Source organism: Propithecus coquereli, unplaced genomic scaffold, assembly GCF_000956105.1.
Source record: "Propithecus coquereli isolate 6110/MARCELLA unplaced genomic scaffold, Pcoq_1.0 Scaffold34, whole genome shotgun sequence".
Taxonomy (NCBI): Eukaryota; Metazoa; Chordata; class Mammalia; order Primates; family Indriidae; genus Propithecus; species Propithecus coquereli.
The window spans coordinates 1,609,936-1,634,745 of NW_012149063.1; the positions used below are offsets into that span (position 1 = coordinate 1,609,936).

General features: G+C 41.5%; 1 protein-coding gene across 1 annotated transcript in view; it reads right to left on the reverse strand.

The window, feature by feature from the left end:
* STK39 (serine threonine kinase 39) overlaps positions 1 to 24,810 on the reverse strand; it is a 267,743-nt gene that overhangs the window by 176,036 nt on the left and 66,897 nt on the right. Inside the window, exons 3-5 of the mRNA XM_012650804.1 lie at positions 18,228 to 18,336; positions 14,457 to 14,598; positions 13,212 to 13,267 (exon numbers count right to left, since the gene is read on the reverse strand). Of these exons, the coding sequence (XP_012506258.1) occupies positions 13,212 to 13,267; positions 14,457 to 14,598; positions 18,228 to 18,336 (307 nt within the window). The remainder of the gene's footprint in view (positions 1 to 13,211; positions 13,268 to 14,456; positions 14,599 to 18,227; positions 18,337 to 24,810) is intronic.

A 24,810-nucleotide genomic window follows, 5' to 3' on the forward strand; every position in this document is an offset into this window, starting at 1 on the left:
CACGTCAGGATGTGGCAAGACCTGGCACAGTAGCCACCAACACGCACTGGGCTAGCTTCCTTCTTGAAATAATGCCACTTTGCACACAGTGGTAGTTTTCTATACTGCAGTGGTATTCCAGTGCACCCACAAATGTGAACCCATCCAGAGGCCAAACGTGTGGTGTGGTATATGTGGGCCCCGTCCAGAGGCATATTGTGGGTCCTGACTATTTCTAGTGAGTCTGCCACCAATGATCCCTAAAACTAACAGGGAGAGGACAGACAGCAAGGGCGGCCACAGTGCATACAAAGGAGCCACACTTCCACTCCAAGGGGAGCTTTAAAATGGAACAGGCCTGAATCTTAAGTCCCAGTGATACTACCTGTTCATTTACTTAACTTCTTTGAGCAACAGCTTCCCAAACTTTAAAATGGGGAGCTTAGAATATAGGAAGTTCTCAATAATATCAGTCCTTGTAGGACACACTATTGGCTGACCACACGACATCCATACCCTGTTCTTCTCTACCAGAATCTTGATTGTGTTTGCCAGGCCTTGGGGGAGTAATCTTCCTGATCTAAGCCCATCATGGCGCATGGCTCCTTTTCACTAGGGAGTGGTCTGAGGGTCTGCCTAGGAGATGCAAGGGGAATACAGTGCAGGCTCTTGTGGGGAAGTTTTCCTCCTGAATAAAAGACCCACCCTACAAGGCTCCTCTGCTTCCCACTCCCCTTCCTGCTTGGGAACAGCCGTGTGAAGATATGGTGCTGGGAGGGAAGACAGCCCATGAGGACAGGCACTGCCTGGCATACTGAGGGTGCAGAAAGGAAAGTAGGAAAGGGTCCGCGATCCCTGTGATACCCCTGGGCCTCTGCACCAACCCTGAAACCAAAAGCCCCAGACCTCCTGTTATGTGAGATAATTAAATGTCTCTGTTGCTTAATCTCCTGTCGGACAAGTACTCTGTTATTTGTACCCAAAGGCTTCTTAACTCTTACAATCTCCTGTCTTACCCCCAGCCCAGCCACGTTTATTCACACTTCTTGACTGCTAAGGGTTAACCATTGCATCAGAGGCCAAAGTCATTGCAATCCCCAAAAGGACTTGAAAAAAGCAGCAAGAAAACAGTTTAGCACACAGTGCAATTTTGGATTTTAAAACAGCTCCAGTATTAAGCATGGCTTTTAAAGCTAGGGGCACAAATCAAAACAAATGCACAGGCATCTCAGGAGGGGAAAAAAAAACAACAAACTGCAAGGAGAATCTAATTTCACTTTTTTCCAATAGTGTCTATTTGGGGCTATACTTACATAAACCTCCAACAAACAGAACAACATACTTCTAGGAAAATGAAGCAACTTCAACATTTTAGTCTAGTCCCTTGCTACTCAATGCGAGGTCCACAAACCGGAATCATCAGCATCCCGAGAGCATCTAACTGTAGAATCTCCAGACCTGAATCAGAATCTGCACTGTAGCAAGATCCTCAGCTGATTCGATGCCCACTGAAGTTGTCCTAGCAGGTGCTATGGCATGATGCAGTAGGACTGGAAGACCTCGATGCACAGCCAACTCCACAGCTTCCCTCTCTCACCTCTTAGACGAGGAGAACCATAGCAATGGAGAAAGAGTAGCAGGAAAAAAATATTTACGTGTGCACATTCATGTATTTTCTGACACACTAAGTCCAAGGGCAATACCAGAAAGGTAAATCACATGCACACAGAACTGTCTAATCCAGTGATTCTCAACTGTGTCTAATGTGTCTAGCAAGAAAAACGAATTCATACACATGGCACACTTCTATGGGAATACTCGGGTTTTTACAAAATATGTTTTTAAATACATGAAAATAATTTATAATCACAATACTTATTAACAATTTATCAGTAACAGCTGCTCACTGGAGATGCCATGGTACAGGGAGGGAGGCCATGGGTAAACATCATTCCCAGCACAGATTTTTATAGCACTACTCCTTTCTCTCCCACTCACGAAAACCTCTGATGAATTGCGTAAGGGTGATTTCATCACATTATTGGAGCAATAACCTTGAATCTGCTCATCTTTTAAGCAAGTCAATAAATATGTTGGCACCTTATTTACTATTAGTAATCAATTATTCACACACCACTACAGATTGGGACACACCACCTCCTTTGCTCAAGATAGAGCCTAGTACCCCAAGGGGAACCAGATAGAACCAGAGAGTCCTCTGACACCCATACTCCTCCCCTAATCTCCTTTCTGCCAATCAGCCTCCTGGTTTTCATTTCTACTAACTCCTTCTTACAAGCATTTGGCGTTCGATGGCCCAGTTTGGCTCTACAGGCTGTGGTACCCATCTACAGCACTGTGTTCAGAGCAGTCATGGTCAGAAAACACGATCCTGCAGTATGTCCCAAGTCTTGGCGTTGGAGAGTCATTTATCAGCTGCTCTGAACAAATCCATGTTCCCCATCTATTAAGCAGGGAAAGGCGGTCCTGATCTTCTTTGAAATATCAGAGAATGACAATTTCGCAGCCTTCTCTGACAGCAGCAAAAGAAAAGAAATGAGAAGACATCTTTTAAGTCGCTAAAGGTAGAGTTTCACCTGTAAAAATAAAAGAAACACAAAGAGGCAAGCCTTCCCATGATTCGGGTCTTGTATGGGCAGACTCTGGACACTGCCGCCATCAACAAGTTTGCTTCCTATGTGTTAGATTTTTACTTGCAAGGGAGAAGTTCTCAGCACTTGTTTGCACTTTATGCAAGGAATCAAATCATTTCACAATGACACAAATGGTAAGAAAAATTCAACAGGCGGATTCCTGGTAAAAATACAAAGGCCACACAAGCTGCCATCCCCTCCCTGATTCCTCAGCCATTCTCACAATCAAGACAACACAGGCTTAAAAGGGACAAAAAGAATAAGTGGTGATCAACATCCATTCACATCTGGCTCACAGCTAAGGTGACTGACACAGTCAATCAGCCACAGCAGTGACGGAGAACAGCAGTTTAAGATAATAGGGAGCTGCAGACAGTCTGCCCGTCTCTGTCACGGCCACAGAACCCTGCCCCAAAGCAGGCGAATTTAGGCTCAGGAGTCGTGCCAGAGGTCGCGCCTGGAGGAGCAGCAGTAGAAGGAAGGGGTGCTGGGAAGGCTAGAGCAGGAGTCCCTGGCCAGCTGTGCTGCAGGTTCCGGGCAACAGCCAGCTTTCTCAGGGCCAGCCATGCACATGACCGAGAGCTCACCCATGGTCAACTTTCTACTAAATATGATAATCACATGAACCAAGGAAAACCACAGAGACCTCCCAAGTCACAAATCCATTGTTGCCTGGCTCCTCAAGGTTGGGGTGGGAGGGTTATTTTTAAGGATGCTCCGATAAAAGCAGCCACAGGGCAGATACTTGGCTTATTCTCCCCTCCAAGCTCAAGATCATCCTCTAAAACAGGCCTGAGGGCGTCTTCAGTGACTGCAGTTAATGAGGGCCATTGAAACATTCTGATGCAAGATAGGTCCTTGGAAAACATCTTGTCAATTTTCCTTCTTTTACAACTGAAGGAACTGAGCCCAGAGGTGGCTAAACTGTCAAAAGGCATAGATTTAAGATGCATATTGGGGGTTGCAGGGGGAGCCCAATGGCAAGGACTGAAAGTGAAGTCTGGGGAGATCTGAGAGGGATGTGCTTTTATGACCTTCAGAATGACCTTAAACAAGTGCACAATTGCTCAGCAGTCCTCAGACCCTTCATGTGAAAGACCTACTGTGCTGAATTGACAGAGCCATTGTAAGGAGAGCCCCAGGTAAGTATATCACACGGGTATTATCGTTTCCCTGGCCAAAGGCATGCTCTGAAGTCAATGAGGGCTCCTGGTTGGCCATATCCACAGAGACAGGCACAAGCAACTTAGATCAAATATTAATAAGTTTAAATTTCCAATGCAATATTCATATACCTGCAGGTGATCTTCATACAAATCTCCATTCAACTAGCTCTACTATCAGAAGCATCCATTAAACCATAACAGCCCATCTGTACACTTTGAAGAGATGATCCGTATGGAATATGATTAAAATAACAACACCAGTTGCTACACGTATTTAAAGAAACAATTCACATCGTTTCCACAAAGTTTTGAGAAGGATTAGTCAAATCTTCAAAGAATCTACAGATTTTAAAATCTGTAATAAAGAAGACCTCATGTTTAAACTCTTAACATTGAAGAATCACTAAACTATGAGAATCATATGTTAAACTCCGCTGGTCAGTATTTTTTTAAGCTAAATTCACCATGTAGTCAGATATTTGTTAATTTACTCCAACAACTATTTACCAAGATCTTATTAAGTCCCATTTCCAACTCTAAGCCCTGGGACTACATAACAGAAACCCCTTCCCTTGAGGAGCTGGATTTTAAGATGGTGCCGGGGTCAGAAGAAGAGGTAAAAACAGATAATAAGCAAAATTTCAAAATATAATATATAGCAGCAGTTCTCAGACATTAGCATGCATGAGAATCACTAGAGGGCTTCTTAAAACACAGATTGCTGGGCCCTATCTCCAGTTTCTGATTCAGCATGTCTGGCGTGAGAAAGCACAAGAATTTGCATTTTTAACAAGTCGATGCTGATGCTGCTGGTCTAGGAGCACACCTTGAGTGCCACTAATGTAAGGTACACCAATGTGTACAATAAAGAAAAATAGAGCGGGGAATGTAAAGTATGGAGTAGATGGTCGCAATCTGAGGCCATGAAAGGCTCACTGATATGACATTTGAGCCAAGATCTGAAGGAGGTAAGGAAAACAGTATTCCAGATGGGGGAAGGGAGAAAGCCAATGCAAAGGTCCTGAGGCAGGAGCATGCCAGGCAGGGAGGCCAGTTTGACTGGAGTAGAGCAAGGGAGAGGAAGAAGTAAGAGATGAGGTCAATGAGATCATGAGGGGCCAGATCTTGTAAGGCCTTGTGAGCCACCTTAAGGATTTGGACTTTCGCTCTGAGACAGGAAGAGACTGGAAAGTTCTGAGGAAAGGCATGATACAAGTCAACTTGTTTTTTAACAGCATTCCTCCGGATGCTGTGCAGAGATCACACCACAGAGGGGCAAGGGCAGAAAAATAGGACCTCTTAGGAGGCTACCATAATAATCCAGACAAGAGCGATGGTGCCTTGGACCAGGATGACAGTGAAGGGCTGGTGAGCTGTGGTCTACAATAGGATCTCCTGACATCCTAGACAGGGTGCAGGGTGTGAGAGAAAGACAAGGACCAAGGAAAACCAAGATTTCTCGCCTATTCAATGGAAGGAAGGTCCTGCCATTTAAAGAAGCGGGGAAGACCGTGAGGAGGGCAGTGTGTTAGGAGGCAGAGGGGTCACAGAGTTCTTCTCTATCAAGGCTAGGTAATTTTTGGAGTTGAAAGGAAATTTGAGAGCCTAAGAACATCATTTCACAGGTGATACAAACCATGGCCAGCAAAGAATTTGACTGAGGGCACCGAGTGAGTTAATGAGATAATCCTTGGCTACTGTGTCCGCAAGTAGACTCTGTATAATCAAGTGTTACATTATGTTCCATAGAATATAAATACAGGTTGACATTAAATTTCCTAAAACTCTATAATCAATGTATGATATACACAGTAACTTACAAAAATGTTATTGACCAAAAAATCATTCCTATTGATAAAACATATTTAAGATTTATCCCCAGGACAATCTATTAAATTAACCCTAATATAGCTAACTGAAATACTCCAGGTATATGCATTTCCTTCCACACTTAAAAATTTTTTAATTAAATTTTTAAAGTTAACTGCGTAACATCTGTTTCTCCTGAACTCTAAACTGCATGACAATGGACACGATGTCTCTGTTGCTTACCACTGTGTCAGCTCAAAGGACCGTGCCTGGAACACAGCAAATGCTCAATAAACAGCTGTCAACTAACCACTTCAGACACACTGAACCCAAACACCTAATGTCACCTCTTCCCCAGGGAAGGAGCAGTCCATAACACATGGAGGTTCTGGGAAACAGAAAAATAAACGCAAAAATAATCAAACAAAGAACTGAGTTAAACTGCCTGTGTTGAGTTTAAAAACTCTTGTTTTACCCTCAGTAGTTGTTGGTAATATATGAAGTTTAATTTAATAATGATATTGCAGGCCTTTAAAGGAAGAAAAAAAAAGGGAAGGAGGGAGACTGAGTCCCATCTGCCCCATGCCCCCGAGACGCTCTTTCTTGAGCTCAGCCCTGCTGCCATGCAGCTAAATGTGCACAGCTGAGGAAAAATTCCAGCAGGGGGGCAGAGCAAAGCCATTCTCCATTGGGTTCACCTGGTAAGACCTCCTTAAGTTGCTCAAACAACTGCTAGCAGCTGTTAAAGGATGGGAAGCTACTTAAAATCTCCCCAAGTATTTCTCGCTGATGGCATACAGTTGGAATGGAAAACTAAGTTTCCAGAATTGATTGCATTCTTGGTTCCTACTGGAGGTTTCACCAAATGTTACCAGTTGCCAAGATACCAAAACTCAGGGAGCCACATTAATTTATTTTCCTTATTTACTTAAGCCAAAAAATAATTCATACATGAGAATTTTGTCATAATTCATTAAACCATCATTCACATAATTATAAACTGTTCCTGAAACTCAAAAAAAAATTGGGGTTCACTATAAAGCACTTTATAGCCACCCCCCAGCCAAAGATTTTTAATTTGCATGTGTACTCTTTTCTGAGTGTACCCAATGCCTCGATTCGTATTCTCTGCTTCACTCTTCCTTAGCCTTATTAATCATTTAACTGCTAGTTGGCCAAGGCAGACCTTGCCCAAAATCAGAGGTGAAAAATGCTCATTAAAAACACTATTTTCAGCCTTTAAAATATACAGTAGTATACACATCTAAATATTTAAAATATTTTCACCTCCCTCTGTTAAGCTGACATATTTTTACTTGAACATTCAGCTATGCCATACATCTGCACACTCTGTTACCAACAGGCACGTGTACTTGCACAGCTTGCAGACGAGACAGGGTGTCTAACATGCTTCCAGTTAGACTGAACTGACCAAAAGTTCACAAACACCTGCCATGTGTCAGCCCTATCTGAGGATGTCAAGATGAACAACACAAGAGTTTCTACCTCTGGGGAGTATACAGCTTAGAGGTAAGAAGGGAAGGGAGAAGCCCAGTTTCAGTAGTGTCCAATAGGCTAGCTAGGGTAGGCACAGGGAACCTGCAAACCACCAGGGTGAGGCAGTAGAGGAAAGAACTGAAAAGGTTTCTCAAGGAAAGAATGTCCTGTATTGAGTCCTGAGAGATAAGACGTTATCCAGGTAAAAAAAGGGAACCGTAAACAAGAATTTATAAGAATTTCAAATCTCAGCAGAAAACACTCGGGGACAAGACTGGAAAAAGAGGCAGGTCCTTCATATGCCATTATTAGGGAGCTGGGGCTTTATTCCATTAACAAGTTTTATACTTTATGCAAGAAAATGATATGGCCAGGTCTGCATTGCAGATTCTTCACTTTGGTGATCTGGCGGAAATTCATGGGGCACAGAAAGAGGAAGAGCAAAGCAACACTGGTCAGATGGAGCATGTGAAGCCTTGCCTCCTTGTGGCCTCGCAACACCCTTTAGGTATTACTATACTAAATAAAGGGCACCACCCCCAGTTCAATACAAAAGCAGTAAGAGTTAACTAATCCTAAAATGGAATGTGTTTTAACTCCTTTAATGCTCTAGTATATTCTCATTACACAGATGTGCAAAGTGAAACAACTTAGTCACATGGCTAAAAGGAGCCACGCCAGGATTAGAACCATGGCTGTCTAGTGTTGGAGCCCATGCTCTGGGCCAAAGTGCTCAGAAGTATGATGCTATCTATCATCACTTCCTAATTCAGACCCCTCAGGGGCTTTCAGAGCTTCCCCATAATCATTGGAGGCTGCCTCTGGTGCTGCCTGGGTGCCCCTATCACCTCGCCTTTGCCTCTCTTCTCCACAACACAAGAAATAACTCTTCAACACCCCTAATCCTCCCCATCAAAATGTACTTTTATCAGGGCCAAAAAGCACAGACAGAAAACAAAAGAACCTAGCAGCTATGGATGTAAAAATGCAACCACCTTCCTTTGGCCCCTTTAAGAATAATGTCTAAGTATTAGAAGCAAGTCAAGTCTCCTTGCATGTTTTCCTGGCAGTTTTAGTCATGGGGTTTTCGGTGTTCAAGAGGCAGACTGAAGCTGAAAATGTATTCAAGGCTGATAAGGATATGACTTCTCTCCAGGACAATAGAGATGATACCCAAAGTCATGCCAACGTACCTTACATTGTGAAAAACCTAGGGCATGAGCTTGATTCGAATGGGCTCAGATACATTGCGACGGGTGTGACGGTAACTTTCTAAAGTTCTAGGCCGCCTTAGCTCAGTACCAGATTTGATTTTTTTTTTTTTTTTTTGAGACAGAGTCTGGCTCTGTTGCCCAGGCTAGAGTGCCGTGGCGTCAGCCTAGCTCACAGCAACCTCAAACTCCTGGGCTCAAGCGATCCTCCTGCCTCAGCCTCCCTAGTAGCTGGGACTACAGGCATGCGCCACCATGCCCGGCTAATTTTTTCTATGTATTTTTAGTTGTCCGCTTAATTTCTTTGTATTTTTAGTAGAGACGGGGTCTCGCTCTTGCTCAGGCTGGTCTCAAACTCCTGAGCTCAAACAATCCGCCCGCCTCGGCCTCCCAGAGAGCTAGGATTACAGGCATGAGCCACTGCGCCCGGCCCCAGATTTGATTTTCCTGTTATGAAAAACTAGGGATGGGAAGTTCACATTCGTACACATAAGCACTGTCTTATTCAATTCAGGCCACCGTAACAAAACACCTTAGACTGGGTGATTTATAAACAACGAAAACTTATTTATCTCAGTTCTGGAGGCTGGGAAGTCCAAGATCAGGTGTCCACACATTCACTATCTGGTAAGGACTCACTTTCTGGTCCATAATTGGCGCCTTCTGGCTGTGTCCTCAACATGGTAGCTGGGGCGAGGCAGCTTTCTGAGTCCTCTTTTACAAGGGCACTAATGCCCCTCATGAGGGCTTAGCCCTTGACCTTATCACCTCCCAAACACCTTGTACCTCTGAATGCCATCACACTGGTGATAAGGTTTTATACATAAATGGGGGGAGGCCCACAAACATTCAGACCATCACACACACGCACCCCTAAAAGGCAAAGGTAAGCAAAAATGAGCATGAGGTCTACCTTATATTAATATACTGCAGTACTATGCTTCTAGAAAGTTCTTCAGAAAGCAAATGTTTTAAAAATCAGCATTTTTAATAGTACATTAAAGTAGTCACTATTTTAAAAAAAAATTCTGAAATAAATGGACTTGCACCACCCCAAAGTGACCTGTTCAATATGAATTTCTATTTGCTTAAAATAGTGCCTCTCATTAATTCCAGACAAACGGGCTTAGTCACTTGCCAGACAAAGCACCAAGCTCTTCCTGACAATACAACAGAGCATCGAATTGGAAAATAAAATGCTACGCCGTGGGAAAAGCAAGACTTTCACATAGCCACTCACGCTCCTGTCACATAGTGTGGCAAAACCTATCACATTTACCAAGCCATCCTGTCCCAGTTACACTACCAGGGAATCAAACACACAGTCTCTCTAAGCATAGAAGATACAATACAAAGAAAAGCATCTTTTTTAAAACCCTCAGTAGGTTCACTACATCAAACCTGAAGTTTTCCAGTCTGAAAAGAGTAGCGTGTCACTACTGAGCTTATTTCCACACCAAAGGCCACCTGAGATGATGGCTTTTCCTCGCCCCTGAAACCTTACCAGTGACACTATGTGTCTCAACTTGAAGAAGCAAGGAGGAAGAAGGCGCTGAACATGTTCCCTGACCCCAAGTAGAATCGATTTATGCGGAGATGTAGAAGAACTAGTGGTTGCTATGGGTATTCCATCCAAAACCAAGGTCATTTAAAGCCAGATTTAGTGTCCTCCCTCTGAAAATCTCACAGACATGGGAGGACAGGCCCTGCAGTCAGACTGCCCGAATCTGAAGCCTGGCTCCACCACTTTTCTTCGTGTGACCTGGGCAACTGACTTCCCCACGCTGTACTTTAGTTTCTTGCCTGTAAAATGGGTGTAACAGTACCTTCCCCGTAGGGTTATGGTGAGGACTGAATGAGTCACAATGTACCCAGGACCTACAACCTGGCCTCACATATAGGAAGCACTCAGTAACATCAGTTACTGATTTTATATCCATGGTCAACAGAAGTATACACACTTCCCACAGAATTTGTACAGTAGTAAACAGAACCAAAAAATATTAGCCCATTCACCACACTTGTTAGCTGCGTAATAAAGCAAGGGTGTCTCATAGTCTAAAACAGGACCTTTAATCTCCCTTTTTCTGATAGAAAGTTCTGAGTAAGAAAATTCATATACATGGCAGAGTGATTTTTTTAAAAAATAAAAATTATGTTTTCTATTAGGATAACAAAAATGCCCTTTCTTAAAAACAATGCAATGCACATAATAGTTCTCTCAAGGTAGGCAATACACATTACATTCAAAGAAATGAATGCAAACTAAACTTTTCCCCTGCATAACTTTCAAACTACAGGGCCTAAGAGGTATAAACATACCAAAGGGAAAAGGGCAAAAACATATGGGGTAAAAACAATGTATTATCTGTCCAAATAAAACAAGCAGCAACAAAAGGGGACAAACTCACTCCTGCTGTTACTGTCTCTGCTTTCAACTCTTCCACTCACCTCCCCTATCTCACCCACCAGACAAAGATGCCAGTGAACAACCCAAAGACTCCTGGTCCTAGTTTTTGTTCAGACAGTGACCAACCGCCTGACCAAGAAAGTCAATCTCCTGTAAAACGAGGACAAAAGTAACATCTACCTGTTCCAAGGAGACATTAAAAATGCTTTAAGGCAATAACCTTACTTTATAGTTAAAATTTTAAAAATTGAAATCTTAAATACTATATAAATTCAATGCTATACTCAGGTCAGAGAATATGGGGGAATTAAACGTGACTTTTAGAAAGCTATAGCTCCAGAGATACAGAAATGACACAAACGCTCACTAAATGGCCATCACACATCTGGGAAATGGCAATTCCAGCTCAGGTTATGACACAAGCATGATGTCTGCACACACAGAAGGACACCAAGGAAGGCCCAAACGGCTGCAACACAAAGTCCTCACCCTGTGCCAGGCACAGAAAAGGCACAGCCCTTTACATAGCAAATTCGTTTAATTCTCACGTCCCCTCCGTGTGGGTGCTTTCTGCACAAACCCTCTGAACCCAGCAGCCCCCGCAGCAGCACAACCTCGTTCTAGGTCACATTCAACACCACCCACAGTGAGGAAAAAACCCAGAGGCCTGAGATGGAAAGAAAAAGTCAGGAAATCTTACCTCGGGGGATTCCTACTGGGAAAAAGAAAAGGACAATGTGTTCCAGAAGGCCCAGCAAAGGCTCAGATCATTTAATTTGACAAGAATAATGGGATGAGGTGACGGGCAGAGCTTCCAGTAAGGGAATCAGGCAGGGGGAGGACGGCCTTCACATTTCAAAGGCAGTTCGCTGCTATTTTGACCCTCTTAGTGAAAAATTATCACTTCATCACAAAACAGCAAATGAGTAAGTTGCACTTCCTTATCTGCTTAGAGCAAGATTAATGGCAAGTTAGCTTCTAAATTCCACAATTTGTAAGTATTACCTGTTCATAACTCATAAACCCTCTTCTCAGAGCTGAACCTCTTGCAAGACAAATTTGAGGTACACATGATCTCCAGTCAGTGCAAGGAAGCATCAGTGTGATCCTCTCAACTGTAGTAACAGTAGTAGTAATAGTAACACTAGTAATAGTAACCATAGTAGTAGTAGCAGCAGCAGCCGTGGTAGAACAGCAATTAATGATAATATTTACTGCGTGCCTACCATGTGCCAGCCACTGTTAAGATCACTGGACCTTGATTTCACAAAAAAAAGATGAGGTGGGTTATATTTTTATCTTCCTTTAAGGGAACTGAGTCTAAAGGAGACTTGGTAACTTGCCCAAGGTCAAAAAACTACTAAGTGGTGGCCTAAGAACCTGAACCAAGCCCACTGTTGACACCAGAGCCTGCCTCCTTACCAGTTAGACTACTTGGGGCTGGACGGTTTGAGATTTTTGCCCACAGATGTTTTCAGCTATTACTTGCTTAGTTGAAGTACTTTGCAAACTGTCCCCAGCCTGGGGGCGGAGGGGGTAAGATCCACTCGTGAGGACAAGATATGCATACATAAGGCACTAACTCAGATGGCTCAAGAACAAAATTCAGTGTTAATGATGAGGGCCTCCAAAAGAGGGAGGGAGGGGATAGATGAATCAACAACAGCCAAAGATTGATAATTATTGAAACCAAGGTGATGGGTACAAGAGGGATCATCCTACTCTTCCCTGCAATGACAGGGACAGGCCAGTACGGGGAAGGACTGTCCAGCCAAAAATGCCAAAAGCATCCCACCAAGAAATGGTGATGCCTAAAAGGATTGCTGAGACAGACTTTCATGGACATGGATAAAACGAGAGTGAATATGGACATGGCTAGATTTTATCGCAAGCCTTTCAGGTTACTCTGGCGCCAATAACAAAATGAGAAGCTCTGAGCATGGAAGGCGCTCACCTGATGTGCTCATGCAATAGACATTCACTGCATCGCCTGTCTACCAACTGCCAAGAACAGCCCTGTTGGGTCAGATTTAAGAACATAAGACCCAGATTTTAAGGGCTTGCAATTCTTTCAGCTACCCCTTCATTAATTTTTATTTAGTATGTACAATGTTTTAAACTTTCAAACTCATCAAAAAGCTTTTTCAAAAGTGCTTTTCCTGCAGTTATATCAATATTTCTATTATTCGATCTGAAAGGTAGAAAATATAATAAAATGAAAAATAAAATTGTTCTTTAGCAAAAGGCTATGTACTGAAATAGCATTTTTTACAGCATGATCTGATGAAGATGCATCAAAGCAACAGGAAAACATGTTATCCTTCAGACCCAAACATTCTGTAAATATATGTCACGTAAAACAGGGCAGTCCAGATACATTCTTAAAAGAGATTATATGCATTTATTCATTTCTCAGGAACGATTCTACACTCCTTGAGACTGCAACACTTCCGTAAACAAGAATTTTTATCTTTATTGGCTTTACCTGCTATTTGTACTGAACCATCCTCACCCAGAAGAATATTACCAGCTTTCAAATCCCTATTAGAAAAAAGAAATACAGAATAAATTGTGGAGTATAGACATTATAGTTTATTGATTCACTCAGGAAGATTTTAAAATATGACATACAATGCAGCTCTTTGACATAATTATTTTATAAATATTAATATAAATTTTAAAATTTACAAGGATACACTGTCATTTTATAGTTTACTCCTGGGGGACAGCTAGGATTTTAGGAATATTTTCTGTGACATCATTATCCATATTTAATTGAATCACTCATGAGTAGACTCTATTTTATGTTTCGGAGTTAGAGACTGTCCGTAAACTCACAATACTGTCATTTCATCAAGTATTAAAGCCCAGTCTATGTACAGCTGTTCTACTTCCACTTAAGTTTGTCTGTGGTGCAACTGCACATTAATTCTATCTCCTTCTAAAAAATGAATTTTATCAGTCTCCCCTCTGGTGAGATACTGATTGTAAATACTCATTATAATATTATATATTATGCTTCTTTACTATAGAAGCTATACAGAGTAATCTTAACACAATTTGCAATTTATAGGTTTGATTTCTAAAGTAATATTTTTTCTAATTATTGAAAAATACAGTAAATATTAAATATACAGCTCACTTATAGTTTGGAGTAGGGGGATTACATTATTAGTATTACCGGTAAATGGTTATTTACTTGCAACAGTTGCAAAAATTCCTAAGAGCCCAAGTAGCACTAACTCATTTGAAACATCAAGCACTCACATTCTATGCTGTTTGCCTATTTAAAGAATTGGCATTTTATGTCCACAAAAAAAGATGAAATTAGCACCCCCTCCTTCCTTCTCACTACCATGTCAAAAATAATTGACATATTACAATGTTTGGAACAGGACTGCCTGTCTCAGAAAGCTAGAGATGCTATCCAGTTCAACTAAGCACACTTTAAGAGTAGTTACATTAACTAATTTTTTTAATGAGTCCACATAGTACCTTTTATATTCTGCTCTTATTTCAGTGAAAACAAATAAACTGATCCCAAGGATACTAATTCATCAAAATTTATTGTCTCATTTCTTTCTTAAGTTCTTTTATCTCATCTATTTAGCCTATCTAAGTTACAAGTAATGTCAATACCTACCTGCTGCATGTGTTTCCTTAACATTCTTTACAAACGAGGGCTAAAGACACGAACAGATGAATGTAAACATCTCTGCAGATGCCATACCTGTGAATCTGACCATTTCTGTGTAGGTAGTCTAAGCCTTCCAAAACCTCTTTAAGAATTGTTGCTATTATTGCCTCTTCCAGAACTCCATTCTTGTGTTCTCCTCGGTTGACAATGTATTTTATGATATCCAACATGGAACCTAAGTGGACAGACAAAAGAATCGGAAAAGTAATTTTATAAACACCTTCATTACCTTTTCAGAATAAGACTCCGCTATTTAGGGAAAATTAAATGGAAATATCAATATATTGGGTTTTGCTTGTTTAGTTAATGCAAGTATTCCCAAGGCGTACAAACAACTGAACGGCAGCCCCATGACCAGAAACACTAAATCTGGGTTTGCAAGAGCACTTTCAGTGTGAACTTAGTGAGGAGGATTCTGGATCAGGAACCAGAAGATTGTAAATGGCCACTGCATGGTTAGTCCCTTTTCCCTACAGATATAATTGGCTACAGACTTCAAAGAGGGTTCAAGAGATCTGACTGACAAAGAAAAGTGTGGGAGGCCAGGAAAAAGGCAGCGGTGACCTGCTGAGAGAAAGGACCACGGCTCTTCCTGATCACCTAAATCCCAGGTGGGAGGGGAAAAGAAGCATGTTGCCTCTAAACCTCTGCTTATAACCAGAAGATTCCTTCCTGCGACATTACACAATCTTTATTTCCATTTACACAATCTTTATTTTCATTTACCTGATGCTTGATGTACTGACATTTACAATAAAGAAGAATAAATACCTAGTACTTTGTTACTATTAATATGTTCGGAGCGGTATCCTTGGCACTGTGAATTCATGTTTCAACACATATTAATTAATATTCCAAACCTCTGGGTCATTTTAAAAGCCATAATTACCCGGGGGTTCAACATTTCTGAAGAGTTAACAAACAGCTTACTTCAGGACCTGAATTTGGCTCTAGGCTCTTTATAATTAACTAAGAGGATTGAGTTTCCCCGGCAGATATTACACACCAGACCAGCTGCCTGCCCCTCATTGAGAGAGCCAGTGTGACGAAATAAAACAGAAGAAAACAAATGCATATTTTCCCCCTCAGAGAGAAACAAAATCAGTTTATTCACTGGCTCTTGGATTTTTGTGTCATTTATAAAATGCTAATTCCAAAAACATTTCATAGGGATACACCACACCGGGCATGAATGCTTTTCTGGCTTGCTGAAAGAAAAGTGAACAAGAACCCACATCTGCACACATTCTCCTGTGGAAACCTGTTTAAAACCTGTTTCTCTTACCTAAAGCCCAGAGAGACTAAATTGGACTCTTTTAAAAAGTCAATGAAATTTTCTATCAGATTCTCCTCAGAAAAGAGGAGGTTAATTAAGGTGAAATCTTCAGCTTGACCACAGTAGTATTTGGGACTATTGAGGGGTCTCAGGTCACCAGAATTTCTCATTTCCTCAGAGTTGGTGGAAAATCCACTAAGATAATCTTGTTGGCAAAGCATAACCCTCTGCAGAACCAAGGGGCAGTCCAAGCTGGGCAGGCTTCCTTTTTCTTTTATTCTTTCCTTTTTTCCTTTCCTTTATTAATTAAAAACTAAAGTAGGCACTCAAGGAAACAATGACTAATAGGATTGAGTAAGACTGGGAACAGAACAGAACTATGTTCTCTCAGGCTCCCTACTGAGACCTACACAAGCAGACCCAAGCCAATTACGATGTCTTCGTCATCTCATTTTGGGGCCTTTACTTGATCTAAGAGAGTTTCTTAAAAAAAAAAAAAAAAAATTCAAGATGTGTTCTTAGATTCAGCCTTCGTTGGAACTGGGTCTGCAGGCTAAAATGAGCTCTATCATACAAATTCTGCCAGTTTTGGCTTTGTCCATTCAAAGCAAACTGCTCTCCTCTGCTTCTAAATCATACTTCATGTTTCATAAAGACACACAGGGAGTGATGCTCTAGAAAGAGAACATGCTAGAGATGTGGGCATGCCAGGTGTCACTAAGGAAGTCACTCAGGCTTTCCAAGTGCCCAGGTCTGTAGAATGAAGGTAAAAACACTTGCAGCATAGCACCATTTTTAAGTCAACAGGTTCTAGAGTCACGAAGTCCCGCACCAAAGTTTACTATGTGTGTGGCGTTGGGCAAGTTGCTAAACTCCCTTTAGCTTTGGTGTAATTTATGAAAAACAGGGATGGCGACACAGGCCATTCAGGGATGTTGTCAAGATTAAATGAGATAAGGTAAGTAAATTGCACTGGATGGGATCTAGCCACAGAGTAAATGTTCAATAAAGGTAACAGTTATCATTATCATTCCCTTTCTGAGAGTGATGAAAGAAATAAAATACAGGCATGTGAAAGTGCTTTATAAATTAAATTGCATAACTTCAGGGATCTAAGGCTATGGAGAGGAAGTTACTTTTCCTTCCCAAATGCAAAAATAAGATGAGAATAGTGCCGCTTCTAGCCAGGCACGGTGGCTCACGCCTGTAATCCTAGCTCTCTGGGAGGCCGAGGCGGGCGGATCGTTTGAGCTCAGGAGTTCGAGACCAGCCCGAGCAAGAGCGAGACCCCGTCTCCACTAAAAAAATAGACAGAAATTAGCTAGACAACTAAAAATATATATATAAAAAAATTAGCCGGCATGGTGGCGCATGCCTGTAGTCCCAGCTACTCGGGAGGCTGAGGCAGTAGGATCGCTTGAGCCCAGGAGTGTGAGGTTGCTGTGAGTTAGGCTGACGCCACGGCACTCACTCTAGCCCAGGCAACAAAGCGAGACTCTGTCACAAAAAAAAAAAAAAAAAAAAAAATAGTGCCACTTCTGGTCAGCACTGCAAGCAAATAATTTAGCACACATCTCTCTCCAATTCAATTGAAACAACATTTATTGAGCACCCTAGTAGATAGCAGGGTCAATGAATTCAACATGCATTAGACAGTTCTTTCTTCATGAAGTCCACAACCTAAATCTGCACTGTCCAACACTGTGGCCACTAGCCGCATGAGGTGATTTAAATATGAGTTAATTAAAATTCAATAGAAGCTCTGTCCCTCCGTCACACTAGCCACATGTCAAGTGCTCGAGTCACATGTGATTAGCAGAAAGCAGATGGCACAGCTATAGAACATTTCCATCATCACGGAAAGTTCTAATGAACAGCACTGAAATAATTCAGTATATTACAATGTGTTAAGCACCTGAATAATATTAAAAAAGAAACAGTTTAAAGAGAAATGACTGGTTAGCTGTTTTGAAGGGTAAGCAATGGCTACAGAAAGTACGTGACCTCTTAGGGCTTGACTGAGCACATGGAAAGGGAAGGAGAGGAAGAGGACAGGTCAGGGCCCAGAGGCACCAGAGCACGTCAGGTACATAGGGGCCGCACCTGTACCTGCAAGGTGGGGGTATTTAACACATGGAGGAGGGGACACACATACTCTATGAAGGTAAGCCAAATTATGAAAGACTCTGGGCCAGGTGCGGTGGCTCCCACCTGTAATCCTAGCACTCTGGGAGGCCAAGGCGGGAGGATCAACTGAGCCCAGAAGCCTGACGTTGCTGTGAGCTAGGCTAACGCCACGGCACTCTACTCAGGGAGACAGAGTGAGACTCGGTCTCAAAAAAAAAAAAAAAGTCTCTGAAGATCAACACTAAGAAATCTGTACTTTATCCTCTAGGCAATGATAAACCAAACAAACCCTCAAATACAGGAATGAGGGGATCAAATCTAAAATCTTATTCGATATGCTGGCTCCAACAAAAGACAGAAAAAAAAGAAAAACAAGCAAAAAACAAATAAAACCCACTTACCTCCACTTAGTAACTTCATGACCAGCCAAAGTTCATCTTTTACCACAAAAGAGGTGTAATAGGTCACTACGTTGGGATGGCTGCACTGACTCATGGCTTGAATTTCTTTCTATAGAAAAAGCAGAACATGACATAGTGCCACAGGGTGAAAAGTGGGAAGCAAAACACAAGTGAATCACAGCTGAGCACCTGGGTAACTTCCTGTTCCAGAGCTACCCCGGGGGCGGCCTAAGCCATTCCTTCAAAGAAGTTACGTAAGGACTAACTTTCTCACCCTCATTATCAACTCTCTAGAATTAGAAAGTTCTCCAAAGGAGATCATAGGTGCCTGTGGACCAGCCATGGGACAGAAGAACTTCAGATCACTGCAGCACCCGGCTGAACCCCCACTCTGCCAGCAGAGAGCCCTGCCACGTGGGACTCAGTGCCTCCCTGAAATGAAAGCTGGACAGCGAGATACAACAAGACTGGGTGAGTTATTAAGACACCTGCATCCTCGTGCCAGCCTGAACTCTGGTGGATCTTAGCTCCTCTCTCATCCAAAAGAGGACAACAAAACTATCTCCGTTTCTCAGGACTGCTGTGACCGGAAATGAGAAAATACATATGAAAATGCTTGAGTATCATTTCCCCAACTAGCTGCCATGGTAGATATTCCGTTAAGAAAAAAAGGTGAGGTGGGGGGAGTCAGGCAGGCAAAGTAAAATAAGCTTGGGAAACATCAGATACCTGTATCTCACTCTAAAAGAGTCACAGGGACTCTTTGACACAGGAGTCAAAGGCTCTGGGAAGTCCTGCAGTAGAAAAACTCTCCTAGTTTAATCCATATTAGCAAAGCAGGAAAATAATGCTTTGTGGGTCACATTTTACAAACGCTGCTATAGAAAAAACAAGTTGTATATAAAGATATAAAATAACAAAGCTTTGAAATAAGACAAATGAAAACCTTCAATAAACCATATTTTTCTGCAATACTCAAGTTCATATTGGTTTTGGTTTGTTGTTTCAAGTTATTACCAGATGACTACCATAAAGCTTTGGTCTAATGCAACCTTTAATCAAAGAGGAACCAGACCAGCATAACTCACTTTCAAGATGCTATCCGAAAACCGCAAGAATAACCTAAGTCATCAGAGAAACCTCATTTTTTCTATTAAATATTTATGGTGAAAGAAGAGTGCATTTTTGCATCCTCTAAATAAATTCACTAACAATGAGCTTCTAGTTAACTCAAAGTTAACAGAGCAGAACATTTCAATTTGGGCTATCTTTGCATATCCAGTACTACCCAATCCTCAAATTACCAAGATGACCCTATATGTCCGATAATTTGGCCAAAATGCTGTAACATGTAACACATATACATTCCTTAACACATGTTTTTACCAAGGATAAACTCCTAAGAAATTCACTAATTTTTCTATTTTCTTTATATATACATGTTCCCTTCATCATTCCCCTCATCCATTTAACTGATTACAGGTTTTCTAAATCTGACACTTTTCAATTCAGCAATTCTTGTCCTTTGAAGAAGATCTGAAACCTGAGGTCTAGTTTCCATCTGTTTCCGGTATTAGGTTCTGACACCGTTAAGACACTTCTGAAGGAGAAATGGAACGCCGCCCCGGCCACTCCTGTTTCAAGCCACCTGCATCGGCCCAGTGTGGGGCTGGCCCACTTTGAAGGCCTGCAGCATTAGGCAGGGTCCAGTGTAAACAGATGCCTCTGTGTTCACAGAAATGAGAACAATGCAGGTGTGCTCTAAAATGTAAATGAATGTCTTTCCAGCTCTAACTCCAAACTTTTAAATCATTAATCAAAATGCACAATAAACAGCCAATGCTCACAAGAAAGGAAATTCTTTTACATCAGAAGCAAAGTTGGGTCAGAGTCTGGAAAAACACATTTCTTTAGCCCTTTGCATTTAGATGGGCTGGTATCACTTTCTGCCCAGAGTATCAGGTTCTCTGACATTGCAGTGAGCACATAGTGCGTGTGTGCGCGCGTGTGTGTAAAACTCTATTAGATAACCCATGGATATAACTCACCAAATTCTATTCCTTCCAAACTCTGGGTCTTAGAGATACCAGCTGGACATTAAAAGGTCCTAAGAATTTAAAAAGGAATTTAAAATGGCACAGATACTGCCATACCCATACAACCAAAGGAGCAGCGTAAGACCAGTCAAAGAAGGGGTAGGGAGGCTGAGAGTGGACCCGCGTCAGTCTGATCACATACAGCCCCGAGTCCTGCTTCCATGCAGCCCGGCTGTCACCCGTGCTATCACTGACCCCCATAATAAGTACTGTTTCCACAAATGGGATAGAGATAGACTCTACAGGCCCATCTAACCCTTATTTTAGTTTATATATAAACTTTTTATTTATTTGCCTTCTAGAAAAGTATAAGAAAATAAATTGAAAAATATAAATAAGATTCCCCAAAACTACCCCCTCCATTTCTTTTCAAAATAGTGATGATGGCTGCTATATGAATCCTTCCTTGGTAACAATCTACCGTGATTTCTTCCAAATTTGACCTCGTGTTTTTCTGTCCCAGTGAATTTTTCTGCCCTTGTTGAATTCAAACCACTTTTCCCAATGCCTTAACTTTTCCCAATGCCTTAACTTCTTTAAGGAAAAGACATTTATCCCCAAACATATTCACTAGTCCCTATCCCTAAAAATGACCAAAGTATTGCTCAAAGATGAACAAATTGAGATAATAAAGGTGTTTTAGCCAATTCTTCCTACAGAATGAATGAGTTCTAATGCCCTATTCCCTTAATTAGGTCACAGCCCATGGTAGGAGTGTGAGAGCGGGGCTTCCCAAACTTGGATGTGCACACAGATTGCCTGAGCAACTCTCTAAAATGCAGATTCTAATCAGAAGGGCTGGGGCAGAGCCTGAGAATCTGCATTCTAACAGGTTTCCAAGCAATTCTGATGCGGTGAGTCCAGGAACCAGACTTAGAGAGGCAGAGCAGTAGTCTGAGCTTTGAAGGAAGGCAGAGAGGCGCCAGGGTTGAAGGAATGAGAGGAAGGAGCACAGGCTGTCACAATGACAGTGACAGGTCAAAAGTGCCAAGCAGGAGGTCAGGCCAACAGCACCACCTGGCCAAGTCAGACTGGAGGAGAGGGATAAGGAGCAAAGCTGGAAATAAGGGAGACTGAAGCACTAAAGTGGTCTGAATTCAACAACGGCAGGAAAATTCATTGGGACAGAAAAACACGAGGTCAAAGTTGGAAGCAATCACAGAAATCTGAAATCCAGGCAAACACATTTGCCAAAAATATAGTCAAGGAATATGACAAAGCGGCTCCCTTAAAAGCCAATGAAATAAGACTCAGACATGTCATCAAGTGCCAAACCAAGCTATGGCACAGTGTTTAATCTTTTCTATGGCTTAGAGAGCTGGGTTTGTTCGTGCAGCCTCATCTGAAATGCACCACAAGTGCAATTTCACAAGAGCGGGCAAACCAACCTAAAATGGGGTAGCAAGTAACATGCCCTCCCCAATTGTTAATACTGAAGTGGCAACCACACCAGTGCCCCTCTACTGGGAGCTATGTGGGCGGAAGACAAATCAAAGAGGGACATCCACACACTGCTGCTGTGCCAGCCCCTCAAAATCTGCCAAACCAGACCACGGCACAGGCCTCTTATGAGGGGCATACTAGCTTTGGTGGGAATACCTAATACATAAAGTATCCTACCCTGGAAATATAAAGGGTTAGGAAGGACACCCCCCCTCCCAAAATAAAACTGTAAAAATGAAAAAAAAAAATGTTTAAATATTTATGAGAGATTTTCTCATATTGTTATATGATGTTTGTTATCCCTTCCAAAAAAATAATATTTCTCCTATAAATAGTACTGAGGATAAGCAGGAACTGTGATTAACAAGCATCTGAGCTTCCAAAAAATACTTAAGAAGGGCTACACTTGAAGTCATGGCTGGCCTGGTTACCCAGGCAGGTTATCCCCTCTCTTTGAGCCTCAGTTTCCCTCTCTGTAAAATGAGATTTATACTACCAACTACACAAAATTATGTTAAAAGTTAATTTAGTCTCCTGTTCTCGATGTCTCAGTTCCTTCCTGGCATGTGAGCATCCCCACATCGAGCACTCGTCTCAGGTGTGTCTCACGTGTCCCAAGTTCCTGACTAAGCCTCAAAGGCACAGAGACAGACCTTGCCAGCAGCATTCACCTTTTCCTATAGAAATGTCACAAGACACTCATTAGCCCCGCTGGCTCAAGGAGTTTCCTGTAACGTATGGACAGGTCATTTGGTCACAAATTTTTGGCTTCGCTCCCTGATTCTACATTGTCTTGATCTGCGTTTTTCCTAATTATTTCACCCTGTGTTCAATTTATACCACCTTGTCATAATTCATGTATCCTGGTAAGCTGCCTCGAACTCTTTTGGAATAAAGAGTCTAAATATGTACTTATACAAAGGGTTCAGAACAAAGAGAAATAATGTAAGTTTTGAGATATAAGAATTAGGAAAAAGTTAAAGCCTGGTTTCTTTTGTCCCTGAGACCATGAGATTCACAGAGCACTAGAGGAAAGAGCTTTTGTTACCGAAAAGGAAGAGTTTAACGGGATTCTGAATTCAAAACATTAAACTATACTTAACCAAATTAGCATATTTGCACGACTTGTGTAAATCCTAAATAAATTCTTCTTTATCTGACAATGGTGGCAAAATATCCTACTTGGCTACTTAGTTAAGAAATCAGACTACTCAAGCTCCACTAACATGTGAAGTTAAATCTGAGGAATTACTATTTCTAACTTTATTCTAAAGCAATAGATCTCTACCATGGCTACACATTGAAATTGCCTGGGGAGCGCTGAAAAACCACCGTCTGTGTCCCAGCCTCAGGGAGGCTGATGTAAATTGGTTTAGGATACAGCCTGGGAATGAAAAATCTTCAGAGGTTCCCAGGTGAATCTACTGTGCAGCCAAGGCCGAGAACTCCTGCTTCCAAGCTAATTCTGAGATGCACCTTTCTTTCTATGAAATGGTGAGAGGAATCAAGCTCCTAAGCACATTTGCATACTGCAATTTAATCTCAAAAGGAAATCTCTGTATATGATTTACAAATACTATCAAACAAAACATGTATTTCCAAAGGCAAGAGATGACCAAATACATCTTTAAAATGTATGCAATACCCTCCAGGCATTTAAAAAATTCCTTAAATGATATGGAGGTAACCACACTAAATAAAAACACTTTTTAGAAAGTCATTCTTAAGTGTTCATTTCCATAACATTAACATCATTATGAAAGGTAACCTAATCAATATTCATAAACAACCAAATACTGTAAGTAGCAGGTTTTAAAAATAAATACATAAATAAATTTCAGTGATTCAAATGTCAGCCAAGAAATGTAAGAAAAATATTAGCAAAGTTCTTACATACAAGGGCAATGTATTTTTCTGTAGTGTCATTTTCAATCATAAAATGTTATCATGAGTTTTGTTAATTATAAAAGACTATATACCATTTATGCACAAACTCTTGTCTAAGGAAATGTACCAGCAGAGAAAAACCTGTTCAAAGAAGAGTCGAATATTGTCTTGTACCACTTACAAATGAATCAACAAATGTCCCTTGCCACTTAGCTTTGTGATTATTTTCATGTGATTTGGTATCTGAGTTTATCCAAGTGAGTCCAGTTGAAGGCAGGATTAGAAATGGAAAATGTAGATATTCTGAAGAGAGGGAAACATTTTTAAGAAATTAGGAAAAGGGAAGCATAGATTCTGTGATAGACTTAATTGGTATTTGTAGAGAAGTTTTTTCAACTAGAAAGAGTAGTTGTAAAAGTGTAAAATGTCATGGCAGTTGGAGGTCTGGAAAATTCCTTGAAAGCAGCAGGGAAATCACCATGGGCAAACATCTACCAGCTAACAGAAGAGAATGAACATTCCAGGGCCTACTTGCTTGGTTACGATGGCACAAAATTGGGTGCTCTACAAAAACGGTCTTAAAAAACTAAAGAATTTTGCTTGGAAATGTAGAAGCCACTGGTATAATTGTTTTCTTCAAAGGAATCAAGGGGGAGAAAGCAAAGATTAAAATAATGATACTGAAATGCTAAAAGAAAACTTAATAGGGAGGAACCATTTTCTTTCAGAGTTAGCTAAAAAAGTTTTTCAACACACAATAACGATGTCATGTGGGTTCTGAAAGCTCTGAGGTTGCTATCGTGGAATTGGAATCAGACTCACGTATCAACTGCTTTTTGGTCATTTAATTGCTTGTGATTGGGAATCCTGAAAAGAGTCAAATGGAAGATGGCATTAAAAACAAATAGTGGTTCCCATCTGTAGTCCCAACTACTCAGGAGACTGAGGCAGGAAGATCATTTGAGCTCAGAAACTGGAGGCTGCAGTGAGCTATAATCACACCACTGCACTACTCCAGCCTGGGCAACAGAGCCAGACCACATCTCTAGAAAAGAGCAGAAAAAGATAGACAGGCCTGGTGGTTTGTGCCTGTAGTCCCAGCTACTCAGGATGCTGAGGGGGGACGATCCCTTGAGCCCAGAAGTTCGAGGCTAGCC